General features: G+C 41.0%; 1 protein-coding gene across 2 annotated transcripts in view; it reads left to right on the forward strand.

The window, feature by feature from the left end:
• Window positions 1-17,354, forward strand: part of LOC116049237 (MDM2 binding protein) — a 38,651-nt gene that overhangs the window by 8,041 nt on the left and 13,256 nt on the right. The window contains exons 8-13 of one of the 2 annotated variants that reach the window (XM_036005871.1): window positions 936-1,052; window positions 12,807-12,901; window positions 13,186-13,252; window positions 13,522-13,639; window positions 14,172-14,351; window positions 15,789-15,899. In XM_036005871.1, coding sequence (XP_035861764.1) covers window positions 936-1,052; window positions 12,807-12,901; window positions 13,186-13,252; window positions 13,522-13,639; window positions 14,172-14,351; window positions 15,789-15,899 — 688 coding nt within the window. Of the gene's footprint in view, window positions 1-935; window positions 1,053-12,806; window positions 12,902-13,185; window positions 13,253-13,521; window positions 13,640-14,171; window positions 14,352-15,785; window positions 15,900-17,354 lie in introns of both variants that reach the window. The other variant, XM_031298704.2, reaches the window with a different exon arrangement.

Genomic DNA, 17,354 nt, shown 5'->3' on the forward strand with positions numbered 1-17,354 from the left:
TGTACTTTTGGCCATGTAGTGTACTTTATTACTGCTTACCTGCAAGTAGCTTCACACACTGCCCTTTAGTGTCAAAGTGAATAGGCTGAGGTGAGGTGTTTTTTGTTGCTACTCTGGAGATGACTTCACACCCACTTGTACTGGTTTCTCATTAAGCAGAAATTGGCAGGTTCAGTGGTTTTTAGAATTGGACACTTGTGCTTCTCTTCCACGTTTCTCTGGGGAGAATCAGCAATCTGCTTCACCGTGGAGTTACCCTTAATGTCTCAAACTTTTGTTCTTTTAAACCTGGCTGAGATTTTCAGTTGCTATTTAATGATAATGATACCTAACTGGTATCTTAAAACTGCTCAGAAAATTTCTTAATTAAGTCAATTGTTTAGTCTATTGCTGTTTGTACGTTTGTGTTCTACTCGGAAATAAGTTTAAAGCAGCTTTAATTGATATTTTTTATCCTAGTCAACTGGCGACGCTATTGTATGCTTGACAAATGTTTTCTGCAGACATCTCTGCTCTGTCTACCGAGCTCTGAGTATGCAGCTTTTGAATCGCTGCTTTTGAATCGCACTTAATGAAAGTGACCTTTTCGAAGTTGCTTCCTTCAGAAGTGATTGGGCTGGGGCAGTCAGTCAGTAAAAGCTTCACATTTGGAGAGTGGTGGAACAAAGGAGAATTCCCAAAGGAATAAAAGTCTGTCTGAGAACAACCACTTTACAGCTGTGTAAAACATAGCATTACAACTAATATGTGTGCGTGTGTGCACGTGTACCAATAACTATACAGCCATGTGACAAAGCAAACTGTGACTATTTTTGTGAGTTAATTTAAGAAAAAACACTTGATAGCTGCATGATAGACGGTAACAGTGTGTATCAAAGTATAAAACAACTTACCGCTACGTGACCTTTTCTCTCCTCTGTGTGTGTTTTCCTCAGTATGCGTCGGAGCTCCGTTTTGATGGCTTTTCTCTGCGCTCTCCAGTGCATCACATATCAGGGACCAGTGTCTTGCAAGCTCCTTACACCACTACAGAGCACAAACTACAGTCTGAGGTAAGTCCTGAGCTCTTCACTACCTCTCACATCTTTATTTTCCAACCTTAACCTTTCTCGTTGTTTAAAGTTAACCCTTTTCCCCTGAGCTCATGAAACTTAAGACAACCACAGCCTTATTTATGGGAATAGTTCACACTGAAATGACAATTCTAATGCTCAAAGTGTGTGATAGCTAACCTCATAATCCAGAACATGGTCAAACCATATACCCCAACCTGCCGACTTCGTTCTGCATCAGCCAAACTGCTGGCTGCTCCCTCACAGCGAGGGAGAACTAATCACTCAACGAAATCCCGACTGTTCACTGTCCTGGCTCCCAAATGGTGGAACGAGCTCCCCATCGATATCAGGATGGCCGAAAGCCTACACATCTTCCGCCGAAGGCTAAAAACGCATCTCTTCCGACTACACCTCGGATAAAAATAAAAAAAAATAAAAATAAAAAAAAAATCTTGAACTTGCACTTTCGAACCTGCACTTTCATATGTCTCTTTGTAGCTTTGCCTATTTAAAGCTACTGTATTTGCACTTACTACTTGTGGTCTGGAGTTTGAACCTTCACAGTTGAAAGCACTTAATTGTAAGTCGCTTTGGATAAAAGCGTCAGCTAAATGACATGTAATAATAATAATAATCAGACTGAGTTGCCATTTTGTTTGAAGGGGGTGCATTTTGTTTTGTTTTGCCCCAACCAAACAGTAGTGAGTGACATATCCGTCATCATCATTCACAGTCGGCATTTTAGATGCTTTTGCTGTTGTCGCCATTTTTCATGGGTGTAGCTAAATGGCTCCCACAAAGCTCTGATAGGTTGAATGTTTCTCCAACTCTGTGGGCACCACAACAGACCTATTTGAAAGGTCTGGAACTAGGCTTTTTATCATTGCTGCATTTTATTTAACTTTTCCAAACACCTCAGGCAGCAACATGTATGGGTTTTATTGCCAGACAATTTTATTGTAGTTTCAAAATTCCCAATTGTTTGCATCATTATTTCTTGTTTTTTCCTCTCTGACAAAAATATGTTGTAGTCTTCTGCCAGAGTGCTGTGGGCCCTGGACAAATGCTGTCAGTGAGGAAATCTTGTTTAGAGAAATGTATTGTGTGTTGAGGTTAACCTCTGCAGCTTGGAAGAAGACTATTTTGAAACGATGTCTGTGTCCATATTCCTACAAACTTTAGGGAGGTTTTTGATTGACAGGATGTTGAGTAGATAATGACTGAATTTACATTTAGGGGAGAACTCTTCCTTTATCCCCAGTTGAAGCCACATCTTACCTCCAAGCTAAAGAGTTGAATGAGCTGCACACGGTTCTATCTCCTAATTATTTCTGGTGGCTAGAAGGAGATGTTCAAAAGGGTCACTTCCTTGTTGCCCTTTAATCGCATTGAGGAACCAATGACTGAAGGACCATCAGTCAGATAAATCAAATGTATTTTATCTGCCAAATGAGTGCCGACCTCTTGTACCTCTGATGACCTTGTAGCCAGAAAACAGTATTCGAATATAGATTCATCATTTCATCACGGAGAGCCATGAATGATGCCAGAATGATGACATTGTCGGACATTGTCTGTGCTTACAATAATTCTTTTTTTTAAGATAATTTTTTGGGCATTTTTGGCCTTTATTCGATAGGAAAGCTGAAGACAGGAAAAGGGAGGGGGGAGAATTCTTAATAGCTGAGTAAGTACAGGGATGGTCATACATTTCGGAATCTTGGCATAAACATACGACATGTCACGGAGGAAAAATAAAACTTGAAAAATAAAGTAAGAAATATAAGGGGGAAATCCAGTCTACAGAAGGACGAAGAAGCTATGCTGTATTTAGTCTCTGCTTTCTTAGGTTGAGTTTTCATTAGCCCTTGTGTAGGTCCAAAAAAGATCCCAAGGGGTCATCCCATCCTCCTTGTTAGCCGACAGTTTGTGAAGCATAGACTCATACGATGCTGTCTCCACCATTGCATTAGTCCAGTCTTTCAGATTAGGAGATACCGCAGTTTTCCAGTGTCGTAAAATAACTCTAGAAGCTGTGACCAAGCCCACTATAATGACAGAAAAAGTTATTTTTGATATATTCAATATTTGTGATCTGTCCCCTAGTAAACATACAGCAGGAGTCAGGGGAATTCCCTTACACAGTGAAGAAAAGTTCCTACCTCTGTTTTACACTTTCAACACATATTATCATTCATCAATTTCATTCTATGTAATCTCACAGTGGTATGATAATATCTATGCATGATCTTATACTGTGTGAACTTCCCTCTTGCTTCCCTTACATACTTTCCACAGTCTGCTAGTACCTCCAACCATTTCTCCTGTGTAAAGTTTATTCTCAGGTCTCTCTGCCATAACAATTTCACATTAGAAGACTCACCACTTACTGAATAGTTTGTTAGTCTATAGAATTGTGAGGCCGTGCAGCGTTCCTGTGGCGCATTCAGATATTCCAAAATATAATTTTCTGAACAATTAACAAATCGGGATTTTACACAGTCCCTTATTTGCAAGTATTTCCAAAAATGTTTGCCTTCGAGTTTAAATTGACGCGATAATTCCTCATAAGACATGAATTGTCCATTTTTGTACAGGTCTCCTATAGTACATACTCCACTTGAACGCTACTGTCTCCAATACACTGACGTTTTACCAATATGTATGGCAGGATTAAACAATGAAGCATATATCTGTACATATTGCGACAACTTATACATTTTGTGTACCTTGGCCCACACTTCCCTAGAGTGCACAAGAATTGGGTTTGTTGTTTTACTTCGTTGAGACAGTTGCTCCTTTGGACTAAATGGTAAACATAACACATTCTCAATCTCCATCAGGCTTGTTGTCTGTCGTTTTCCAATATTTGGATAATTTAGCCATTTCAAAAGATATCCCATATAACCTTGGATCTGGTAAACCTAATCCCCCTTTCTCCTTGGGGGCACAGAGTTTACTTAGTTTTATCCTTGCTCTTTTCCCATCCCATAAGAACTGTTTAATTATATCATCATACTTCTTAAAAATGGCAGGCGGTATCATGATTGGCAGCATCATTACTAAATAGTTAAATTGAGGAGCTACTATCATTTTAATGATATTTACTTTTCCTCACAGAGTAAGTTTTATCTTTTGCCACTTCTCCAAATTAGTTTAATTTTTTGCAACACCGGGTTAAAGTTTAACGAGGGCATCTCTCCTAGGTCTTGACTGAGTTTAATTCCAAGATACTTCATGCCTTGGGGTACCCACTTAAATTTAAGTTTTTCCACCATGTAATGGTAGCATGTGGAAGTCATAGGCATAGCCTTGGATTTATTCCAATTATAATTATGTAGCCTGACAGTTCAGAGTAGGACTGAATAGTAGCCATCAAATGTGGCAAAGATGCCTCAGGGTCTGTCACTACAGCTAAAATATCATCAGCATATAGCAACAATTTATGTTCCTGTCCCCCACCCTCTACTCCCTTAATTCTCCCATTATTCCTGATACTAACAGCCAATGTTTCTAGACAAATTATAAACAATAGAGGGCTCAAAGAGCAGCCTTGGTGAGTGCCTCTAGACAGGCTGAAAAAGGGTGATATAACTCCATTGGTAATTACTGCTGAACAATGCGGATTCCGTCCTGGTCGTGGAACAACGGACCAGATCTTTACTCTCGCAAGGATCCTGGAGGGAGCCTGGGAGTATGCCCAACCGGTCTACATGTGCTTTGTGGATCTGGAGAAGGCGTATGACCGGGTCCCCCGGGAGACACTGTGGGAGGTGCTGCGGGAGTATGGGGTGAGGGGGTCCCTTCTCAGGGCCATCCAATCTCTGTACGACCAAAGCGAGCGCTGTGTCCGGGTTCTCGGCAGTAAGTCGGACTTGTTTCAGGTGAGAGTTGGCCTCCGCCAGGGCTGCGCTTTGTCACCAATCCTGTTTGTAGTATTTATGGACAGGATATCGAGGCGTAGTCGGGGTGGAGAGGGGTTGCAGTGGGGATCTCATCGCTGCTTTTTGCAGATGATGTGGTCCTGATGGCATCGTCGGCCTGTGACCTTCAGCACTCACTGGATCGGTTCGCAGCCGAGTGTGAAGCGGCTGGGATGAGGATCAGCACCTCTAAATCTGAGGCCATGGTTCTCAGCAGGAAACCGATGGAGTGCCTTCTCCAGGTAGGGAATGAGTCTTTACCCCAAGTGAAGGAGTTCAAGTACCTTGGAGTCTTGTTCGCGAGTGAGGGAACAATGGAGCGGGAGATTGGTCGGAGAATCGGCGCAGCGGGTGCGGTATTACACTCAATTTATCGCACCGTTGTGACGAAAAGAGAGCTGAGCCAGAAGGCAAAGCTCTCAATCTACCGGTCAGTTTTCGTTCCTACCCTCACCTATGGTCATGAAGGCTGGGTCATGACCGAAAGAACGAGATCCAGGGTACAAGCGGCCGAAATGGGTTTCCTCAGGAGGGTGGCTGGCGTCTCCCTTAGAGATAGGGTGAGAAGCTCAGTCATCCGTGAGGAGCTCGGAGTAGAGCCGCTGCTCCTTCGCGTCGAAAGGAGCCAGTTGAGGTGGTTCGGGCATCTGGTAAGGATGCCCCCTGGGCGCCTCCCTAGGGAGGTTTTCCAGGCACGTCCAGCTGGGAGGAGGCCTCGGGGAAGACCCAGGACTAGGTGGAGGGATTATATCTCCAACCTGGCCTGGGAACGCCTCGGGATCCCCCAGTCGGAGCTGGTTAATGTGGCTCGGGAAAGGGAAGTTTGGGGTCCCCTGCTGGAGCTGCTACCCCCGCGACCCGTTACCGGATAAGCGGAAGAAGATGGATGGATGGTAATTACTGCTGCTTTTGGTTTTTTATATAATGTCTTTACCCATTGAGAGAAATATGGACCGAACCCAAAATGTGACAAAGCGGAAAAGAGAAAGCGCCATTCCACCTCATCAAAGGCCTTTTTGGCATCTAAGGAAATAGCAGCTATAGGCACATTTTTGGACTGGGCAAGTCACATTAGATGTATTAACTTCCTCATGTTGTCTGATGAGGATCTGTTCTTCATGAAGCCTGCTTGGTTGGGATGTATAATATTGGGTAAAACTTGTTGAAGTCGTAGAGCCAGCACTTTTGTCAGTATTTTAAAGTCCAGATTAAGCAGGCTAATAGGTCTGAAATTAGATGGGTCTATTATGTCTCTGTCTTTCTTTGGAATCAGAGATATTAAAGCTTCATTAAATGTTGGCGGCATGTGGCCTTTTTCAAATGCCTCCTGATACACCTTCACCAAGACAGGGGCAAGAATGTCTGTGTACTCTTTATAATATTCCACAGGAAATCCGTCATAACCTGGTGATTTCCCAGTGTTCATTAATGACACAGCTTTCCTTATTTCTGCTACAGTTATAGGCGACTCTAACTTCCTTGTGTGATCAGGGTTAAGCTTAGGCATATTAATGTTAGATAAGAATGAATTTATTTGTTTGTCATCGCAAGATACCGATGATGTATATAGTTTCTTGTAATGTTGAAATGTCTCATTTATATCTTTAGTTGAGGTTACTAATTTATCTCCCTGTTTGATGGCTGAAATTATATTTGAGGAGTCTTTTTCTTTCACTTGTCTAACTAATATTTTCCCAGTTTTTTCCCCACCTTCATAAAAATTAGTTTTTAATCTGTATAAGGAGTATTCTACTTTTTTGTTAGATTTCATGCAGCTGAAACTTAAGCTTACAGAGTTCCTGATATTGTGGTTCTGAAAAGTGTTCTGCTAAATCATTTTCCTTTAATTTCACCTTCTAATTCCTTGATTCTGTTTAGGCTCTCTTTTTTTCTTTTGAGCCGAACAGGCTATTAGTTTCCCTGTTATATATGCTTTAGAGGCCTCCCAAACTGTTGCAATTTCCTTAGTGCTGCCAGTGTTTAATTCCAAAAAAGATTTCAAATCCTCTCCCAACAATGTCCTAAAGCCTTTGTCCTGTAATAATGATGTATTCATTCTCCATCTAGTACTTTTACCCATGTCCAATTCTGTGTTTATACATAATTCCACCGCTGCATGATCTGTGATAGCAATAGTTCTTATACTGCAACTAACTACATTGTTTACTAAAGGGCTTGCAATTAAGAAAAAGTCAATTCTGGAGAGTGACTTATGACAATGGGGGAAAAAAAAACGTGTACTCCCTCTCCCTAGGGTTAGTAAGCCTCCAGACATCCACAAGCGCCATGTCCTCTTTTAACATATGAATTGTTTCCCTATCTTTAGTCATCAGTGGACCTTTAAACTGACTTTTGTCTAAAATAGGATCCATCACTTGGTTAAAGTCTCCTGCCAGTATTATTTGCCCATCCATTTTCCCTAGAACCCTATTCACTTCATGAAAGAAGTATGGGTCTCCCTTATTAGGTGCATAAATATTACATAATATCACCTGCATACCCTCTATTAGTGCCTGCACACATATCATTCTTCCCTCTGTATCTTTAACCTCTTTAAGCAACACAAAATGTATCCTCCTGTTAACCAAAATCATAACCCCATTTCATGAACTTGAGAGTGAGCTGTGAAAAACATGCCTCACCCAGCCTGTTTTGAATTTAGCCGCATCACCCTCATTAAGGTGGGTTTCCTGTATGAAAACTATATCTTCCTTATTAGTTTTTAAATATGACAATACCTTGAGTCTTTTGACTGGATTTCCACTTCCGTTAATATTCCATGACACATACTTAATACATTTCTTAATCATCTTTGTATGTCTCCACAACCATGTCTACTTCACTGTTCCTGTTTGAAGCACTCTTCACCTGTATGTCTATGCCTTCTGTGTTATCATTCTTTTAAACCCTGTACTCTGACAAAATATGAACACTAACATTTAACTTGGAAAAAGAACGTTTCCCGTACATATTACACCACGGAAAAACAACAACCTAAAACAAAAACTTAAATTCAAGCCAGAAAAGGTCTGACAGTCCTGTAGCTGACATGTGCAGCTTTGAAATGAAAAGCTAAAATAAAGCCTTATCTGGTCCGTGGGTTACCGCTCCTCCCAACTGTAATCCTCTGTAGCAGCTTTACTAGACGGATCTCTCCCCTCCAACGTCTGTCTTCACAACATGTATGTGGCTCAGTTCCCCATAGACATGAATATCCACTCATCGCCCTTGTCGGATGGTTAGTCGTTACCCTGGTCGTTGTCATTAATACATTTATTACGCCTCACCAAGGTAAGGGTTTTCCAAGGTAAGGGTTTTCCTCTTCTCCCCCAACTCTTTTGTCATATCGGGGAATACAGATAGTCGGCATCCTTCCCATATGAAGCCCCGTTTTTCTTTGGCTGCCGTTATCACTTTGTCCCTCGCTGGCTGTCTCAGCAACCGTATCAGCACCGGTCGTGGAGGCTGCTCTGGGTCCGGCATCGGTGCGAGCAACCGGTGTGCTCTCTCAATCTCAAACTCGGCATCAACCCGGAGCCCCAGCCCTTCCGTCAAAATTTTCTGAACACAGCCCAATAATGTCCCATTGGTCCCAAAAGTCTCTTTCAGGCCTATGAGCCTCACGTTGTTCCTTTTGCTGTGATTTTCCAGGGCTTGAATGCAGTCCCACAATACATCCATTAGCTTATTTCTCTTGTCTCCATCAGTGTGTAGCCGCTCTGAGGTCTCCTCTAGGCGCTCAATGCGCATTTCTACTTCCGCCAGACTCTTGCTTAGCCGTCACTGTGGCTTTCAACACCGTTGTCGTCTCTTTAATAGTTGAGACATCTGTAGCGACGCTCTGCAGTGTGCTGCTCATTTTAGTAATTTCTGTAAACAGACAGTCGAGACTGGGAGGTGGGTCACCTGTTGGGTCTTCGTCTTCATGTGGAGGGCTTTTTCGAGTAGTCATGCGGCCTGTGCCTTTTGAAATATTTTGAAGTGGCCATTTCGCTTAATTTCAGTTATTTCAATTTTCCAAAACAGCGCCAGCTGTTTTCTCTTCGCAACGTGGGTAGTATTTTAATATAACTTGAGCCTATACTTTGGTATCATCACAAATTTACCCGTCGGAGAGCGCAGTATCCCTAATCAGCCGCCATCTTGTTTGCCGTACCCACGTGACTCCCAATACATATTTTTTTGACACTTTTATGTTTCATCTTAATTTAAATTTAACCCTGTGATTACAAAACTCTAAAACACTGCTAGAAGTCACTGTTGTGCTTAAAGTGCTCATATTATGCTCATTTTCAGGTTCATAATTGTATTTAGAGGTTGTACCAGAATAGGTTTACATGGTTTAATTTTCAAAATACACCATATTTCTGTTGTACTGCACATTGCTGCAGCTCCTCTTTTCACCCTGTGTGTTGAGCTCTCTGTTTTAGCTACAGAGTGAGGCATTACACTTCTATTCCATCTTTGTTGGGAGTCGCACATGCACAGTAGCTAGGTAAGGACTACTAGCTAGAAGCTAGCGGTTAGCCACCTCGTTCTCAATGGCAAAACACTGCTTCAACACTATGGAACTACTTACATGTCCCTGTTCTGCAGGTATTCCACGCAAAGTTGGAAGTGTGCCCTCGTTTAGAAGAAGTCTCCCGGCTAATCCTGCCTTGTACTGACCTAAGTTGGAGAAACAGCTAGCTGATGTGGTATTAGCTAAAGTGGCTAGCACACACCAAATGTTTTGGCCGATGACGTAGACGGCATTGCCGATTTTGACCAGCTCACCCGGAGACTGAAGGCAGGACACATTCAGAAACCCGTATCTCACTCAAAACAGCATGGATGTTTGTATGCGCGTGGAAGCACCAGAGACACAAAATAACACCCCAAATCCCAGAAAAAGTGATTTATTTTCATAATATGGGCACTTTAAGTTATGTTAGTCTTAGGACAGACCACACAGTTATACCTTGTCAAACAGATGTAAATCATTACTTTATTATTATCATAAGGCCTGTAACTGCTGTAACAACTAATTTGATCATTGACAATTGTTTCCTTGATTAATCGATTAATTAAGCACTTGGTCCATAAAATGTTAGTGAAAAAGAGTTTCCCAGAGTCATTGATGCATCTTGACGTGTCTTTGTCTGTTCATAACAATACAACCACAGTAGCTGTGCCCAAGAAGTTATGGCCTGATATGAGGTCTATAGCACACACACAGGCAGCCTTTATCAGCATTAAAGACAATTGGTTGAAGGGACGTCTGTTGTACACATTAAAAAAATAATGAAAAGACTCATTAGCTCTTCAGAAAGGAGAAGTGCTGAGTTGCTGTTTTATAGTTTTATATAGTTTAATATGTGTGCTGTTGTCATCTTAACCATGGTCTGCTTTGTGAGTTTGTTTCTGGCAACATATAGTATGTGTTTGTGTTGTGTGTGCTCATTACCCAGTTAACACAGCAGAGTGCCATAGTTAAGGTGTGTGTGTTTGTGCATGCTACTCATCTACACGTCTATGGAGAGTAAGACGGTGTGGGTGTGCAATCTCATCAGATCTGTTTACAGAGAAGCAGATGGCGGTGATTGTCTTGGCACATAATAAAAAAATAAAACTCTGAGGACAACAAAACTATCACATCTCCACACTGCTGGGATAACTGACTGTAAAATTTAAACTATGCTCAGACAAAAACTATTAGGCCTCCTCACTGTCAGGAGTAACTGTTGTGATAATTACACACACACACACACACACACACACACACACACACACACACACACATTCAGCCTCAGTAGGCAGGGAGGCCACACTGCTGTGTGAGATTCAAACCCAAAGTGTGTGATTAATGAAATCTAACCTGCAGGCAAGTATAAAGCGTTAGACAACGATATTACGTATGTGATATAAGCTTGCCTATTATATGGATAATATGTAGTAGATGAAATACTTGTCCATCTCTACTCCATCACATTGATGCAAAAGTCCTGTAAGTCAATACTGCCATAACACAGTCCTGCTCATTGATTTTCAGCGCTGCCCACAATGATCTAATACAACCAGAGACATTGGTAGAATAGCCACTTCCTTGTTACAGGATACAAGTCTTTATTCTACAATGATGCTAACCGTTACAAGGCTGAACATTGTCTCATGTTCAATTGAAAAAGTGAAATCATGGACAGTAAAGGAAATGTTGCAAGTACAAGAAATTGTACATTCTAGACATTTTCAAAACATGGAGGAAATTCCTCTGAATCATGTTACAGTCACCTTTTTTATTCTTCTAATGTAATTCTCCAGCGAGCTGTTTTATCAGAAAAGCTTTTTTTTTTTAATAGTGAATGTTCTTCTACACAGATCCAACTGCCCTATAGCACATTCAAATGGTGACATTTAGTCTCTCTCTCGTCCTTTTTAAAAGTGCCTCAACCCAATGTGTCAAAGAAAGGAAAGGTCTTTACATTGCAACATTCTTTTAGGATTAAAATATTCTTCTGGCCACAAAATCTGCATTAAAACTTTTGCATTTCCTTCACTCCTAAAGCCTTTTTAATCTGCAGTGAAAGTCATGCATGAGTCGTCACTACTGGAAACGTCCTTGACACCAATGTTGTTGATGGCTAATGTATTGAGGGTTCACGATAATTAGAGAGTTTGTTTTACCCTTACTAGGGGCGTAAATCACACGTTTAATCATGATACAATATATTCAGTCTTTCGACAACGATACAATATTATATAATACACAATGTAACAAGACAATTGACTGCTCATGGACAGCACTTACTGTTGGAACACTGCTCGGCTATTCACAGGGCAAGTACATGGGACAAGATTACAGCAATCTATGTACATAGGGATAAGTATAACACGTAATGCTCCTGCAAAGAAAAACACACGCAACAGCACTCAGATGGAAGTCACTTTTGCATTGATTACATATTGATTTACCGAGAGTCATGTTGTGTACAAAAGCATTTTAACCACAGCCATTTGTAACTTCAAACCATTATAAAGGATGATTCCAAGTACTGAGGACAGTTAAATATTGGAGGTCACCGCACTAGTCAGTCAGAGCAAGTGAGTAATAAACTTTACCAACTCGCGAAACTGAGAATCCGACCCGGGTTCATTAAAATCTTCATTTATTCTTCTACTATAAGAAATAGGTCACCACTTTATTCCAGATGAATAAATTATGAGATTAAGATTTCAGGCTTTCCTTGGTATTCTTGTAATTTACTGTACATGCAAATGACCTGTTTTTTCATGTGACAAATGATTTATATATTATTGATTTCCTCACGTAATGAGCTCATTAGATAAGTAGGACAACTGCAGACTGTTGAAATGTAGGTATTAAAAAAAAAAAGTGTTGGTTGCAGCCCTCGTGTTAAGGTATAAAACAGTGAGTATAAGAGTGGGTGTTCTGTCTAAATCTTTTTTTCCTTTCCCTCAAACCCTCCTCTTTTCTTTCTCACACACACTTGGGCACATCTGGATGCACCAAAATATTATTGCTGACATTTCCACTGGAAGTCCAAATCCAGATTTGACACCAAGGAAGATCACATTTCAGGGTCCGTTATATAACATCTCTTCTGAACTGGTTAAGGTTCAGTATCTTGCTCAAGGACACGCTCAGTTAGTCTTTCTGTCGTTGGATGGCCTCCAACTCCTGAAGCTGTTGCCTCACAAACTACTGTGTTTTTTTTCTTCGTAGATGCTGTTCTGTGTGATAACCCTGTTGCTTTTTCTTCATTTTCTTCTTCTCTGTGTTCATTCTTTCTCTCCTCCACCACCCTGTGTCTCTCTGTTCTGTTTGCAGGTCTTCCATTACTACGCACCAGTTTTAGATTTGGTTCAGCTGGTTAATCTGTCAGAGCTGCCCAGCTTTCTGATGTCCACAACCCAGTTTGAACTGTATCCTTATTTTGTGTGTGTGTGTGTGTGTGTGTGTTAAGGAGACCATGTATAATCAAAGTGTACTATCATCCATATTTAAATGTATCCACTTATCTAGATGCAAACTGTTAAAGTGACACAATAACAAAACATTGATTCTTTATCCATACATACATACAATTTTAATATGCGATTGAAGATTACGTAATGCAGCTTCTACTGTTTTAACTGAAGCCTCCTAAGGGTTTTCCTGTCTCACTTTCTCCTCAATATTGTATTTTTCCTTCATCACCAACATACAGAAGCCTATCTGGGAAGTCAATGAAAGCTAAACTTCTGTTGGACCAGCTGAGGTCACTGCATGGAAAGGTATCGGCCACTAAACTGAGCTCTTTTAAGTACAAATGTTGGAAAACATCAGCCACGGAACTTTATCATCTCTAGTGAAGCAAATGAGTAAATTAATTGCCAAACTTATATTTCTGCATGTTTACTTTGGTCCCCAGTCTAATGTGTCTACATGTACAGTACATAGGACATACAGAAGAATACGCATATAAGGTTCATCTACTATATGACTCATGGGATTGAGGGACTGTGTGAGTGTGTACGTTTATCAACTGTGTTTCTATCTCCAGGTTGGAGCATTGTTCAGCCTGTCCTGTATAATCACACCCATCGCCCAGCCCCCAGCCGGCCAACTAAGCTCCCAGCGCTGGAGAGAGTCTATAGCCAGGAGACCAAAGTCTTTACCTGGTAAGACCCCCAAGTCCTTTCATTTCCTTGTGAAATGGATGATCGTTTTGCAACAACGGAGAGAAGCCATATCACCTTCCTTGGGGAAATAAATTGGTAACTTGAACTACGCTGATAATAAAGCCCTCTGTTTGGGCAACAGATTTGTAAGTGAGACAAAATCAATTTTGAAAACACCCATGAAGAATTCAGAAACAAAATTCATGAGACTAGATAAAACTGCTGTAACTGATATTACTATGCCCTTAAGATAATTGGATTGCTGCAGAAAATGGTAATTAATAAAAGAATTGGACAGCAGGGATTAGATATACAATACGCTTGGCCAACATTTTTTAGAGTAAGTAAGTGTGAAATTAATTTTTTCATTGCAGCAACAAACCATTAGAATAGGATAAAAAGCATAAATCATGCTGAGAGTTCAGCAGATAAAAAAAAACAATAAATAATAGTAATTGTAATAAAACAAGTTTGTAAAATATCAAGGATTAACTGTGGATGTAATCTCGTTTCTGCTGTCTGTCCCCTGCAGTGCCTGACGTAGAGGTAAAAGGTGAGAGTGCTCACTACCTTCTGTTGGTCCAGGGCTCGGATGGCGTCGAGTTGGGAGGCTGCAGGGTCAGGATGTTGCACTCAGACAGTCAAATCAATGGAGGGGCTGCCATGGCAACCATCTCCGGGTTGCTGAGAGAGAAGTCTCTGTCATCATCAGGTATATTATGTTGCCATGTTTGTAGAGAAAACAGATAGTATTTCTTCTAGAGAGTGGTGGGATTACAAATGGGATTTGTAAATCATTGTTCTGTGTGTGTGTGTGTGTGTGTGTGTCTGTGTGTGTGTATTTGTGTGTGCCACTGTAAATGTGTCAGTGTCACTTTAATTTGCTAAAACCTTGAATCGCAGCATCTGTTTGAGAGAGTCAGAAAGAGATAGAAAAAACTTTTTACCTAACTTCTCCCCCCCCCTGTAGTTGTGGGGTGCAGGGGTTTTCAAAGACTGACACTGGAACTGAACTGGACGGATGATTGAACAAAAACCTTGGCTGGTTATGGCTGACTAGAAGGACCCACTCTGACAATGAGGCAAAAATCTCTTAAATCCTTCACTGTTCTTGGGCTTCATATAATATTCAGGGCACCTACTGTGGTGTTTCCTCCTGAGAGTTCCCGCGATTGTTAACATTTCATGCAACCTTCAAGAGACACTTTTGAAATACTTTTAAATGCAGAACAAGATATAAAAGGTGCCCTAACTGCTGCAGTGACAGCAGAGTTTTAAATAAGTAAAAATCTTAAAGGGGTGCTATGCAGTTTTGGCCATTTCTTCGCTGTTTTCTCGCTTTGTGCTCGCAGTTTTCTCTATAGAGCTCCCACTACAGCTTCGGAATAGATATTTGGCAACTCCTATGTTTACTCGTGACTCAGTCTGCCGTTTCCTCTTTCTCTGTTCCTTCGACAATGCTTTCCTAGGTTTCTGTTTCTTTTTTGCCGGCTCAGCCATGACGAATGTGTGAAAAACTCCATCGCTACCTTGTTAGCCGGTTCCTGAATGGGCGTACGTGTGCAGTACCGTGAAGCAATTTGTTACATAGCGAGACCTGATATCACGCGATACTTCCTGCCGCTGAGGCCGCCGGCTCGCCGGCCGAAAGTTGCAAGGGTGGTTTTTCCGCTCACAGGCGCTAGGGGGGAGCGAGGCGACCACCATTCAACTCGAAAAAAGTCATATAATCTTTCCAATGACTCCGAAGCTGTTCAGTTAAGGTAAATTAAGCTAAAAAAAAACCTGGCATAGTTCCCCTTTAAAAACACACCTGAGGGTTGTTGCACCTGAACAAAAAGCATGAAATACTCAATATACCGTTGTGTCTAGTACTAGGATAATGTTTCAAGCATAATGTTTCAAGTCGTAATGTTTTCAAGTCTCTTTTGCCAAGTGGTTACATGTTTAATTCATAAGGTTACTGCAAAGTATTTGAGCAACAATCTTGCTTAAAATGCGGTGCGGTAAATAAAAAATTAATAGTAATTCCGCACGAGTGATATATTATGTTGTGACTTGATAAGTTTTCTGGCAAATATTTCAAGTGAATAGACCTTTTTGTGTAAAATCGGTGGAGCGCTCATACTTCTCTGTCTTCCACCAGGAGGAGCTGTAGGCAACATCCTGTGCCCTCTTCCCTGTCTCCAAGGAGACGCCCTGCTGAAGAGAGAGAGGAAGGTGACCCAGGTCCAGACACTGGTACTCAAAGAATATCTCAGTAAGTACTACATTTAAAGAATTCTTGAAAAGAAAAATTACAGAATCTACTGTAGTTCTGGGAACAAAAAGTAGGTGGTGTACAAGTTAAACATTATGTAGACAGAAACTGCACACTGTTGAAGTCAAAAAGATTTGATCACCATTTTTGTTGTATTTTAGTACTACCATTGTGCTTTCATTAACTGCTTGCATGCTATTGTATGATAATAAGCAAGACAAGCTCTCAGAACAGAACCTTGAGCTCGCTAAGATTTGACAATCAAACTTGTATGCCCTCAAGCAGGAATGGAGAAGTGATCTATTACAGAATAGGAGAGGAGAAAATGGGACCAGATTTTTCTCATAACAGACACATTTTTTTAACCTGTCTAACAACTGGTGTGTCTTCTCATTAGGAACATTGTTTGACAATTAGGAAAAACAAAGGTGACTTAAAGCGTAACTCTCGCCAAAATGCAACCTAGGGTCTTTTTGTGGATATACCCGAGTCAAACTTTCATTTAAAAGCATATTTAGGACGGAAGTGCCACTTTTTAGATGTACCGTATTTTTGTTTTTCGGTCAAATGGCCTTTTGAATGGGAGTAATGGGGGCACTTTTATGCTAGCCTCAAAATAGATATTTTTAAAACACTAAGAAGGCTCGACACAGCATGAAACTTTGCTCGAAGTATCACCAGGGTCTCTACACCTTAACTACACCGGTGCACAAGGGATATACTAAATCTGTGGCTACTTGTTTTGATATCGACTCGTTTCGACTGCCGAGGTGGTAGCAGCCGGAAACAACAAGAGCTATGGTGAGTTGTTCTTTTTAGTAAACTCTGGGTACACAAACAATGTTCTCAATGCTCAAGTTCATGTGTAGAGACCCTGGTGATACTTGGAGAAAAGTTTCATGTTGTGTCGAGCCTTCTTAGTGTTTTAAAAATAGCTATTTTGAGGCTAGCATAAAAGTGCCCCTAGCACTCCCATTCAAAAGGCCATTTGACCGAAAAACGAAAATACAGTAAATCTTAAGTGTCGCTTCCGTCCTAAATATGCTTTTAAATGAAAGTTTGACTCGGGTACATTCACAAAAAGACCCTAGGTTGCATTTTGGCGAGAATTACGCTTTAACAACAGACGAACACATTCTGTACATAAACCTGGTTGACCCTGCACACTGTTCAGCAATCGTTTTTTTACAGTATAATGGAGATCATATGAGAAGGATGTGTTGGCCTCATGTCGCTAACCTTTTCTGACCCTGATAGCTGCTGGCTCACACCCCTCTTTAATTAGTCCTTTTCACCATCTCACCATCTTCATGTTATCCAGACGGACACAACCACTAATTGTGCCTAGTATAAAATCTGAGTCTTCATGGTTTTGAGGATCGACACATACTGTTTAATTTGCAATGCCATGGATGGGAGAACACATATTATTTGCTTCATGGGTCATATCTTCAA

Source organism: Sander lucioperca, chromosome 10 (genome assembly GCF_008315115.2).
Source record: "Sander lucioperca isolate FBNREF2018 chromosome 10, SLUC_FBN_1.2, whole genome shotgun sequence".
In the NCBI taxonomy this organism is placed as follows: domain Eukaryota; kingdom Metazoa; phylum Chordata; class Actinopteri; order Perciformes; family Percidae; genus Sander; species Sander lucioperca.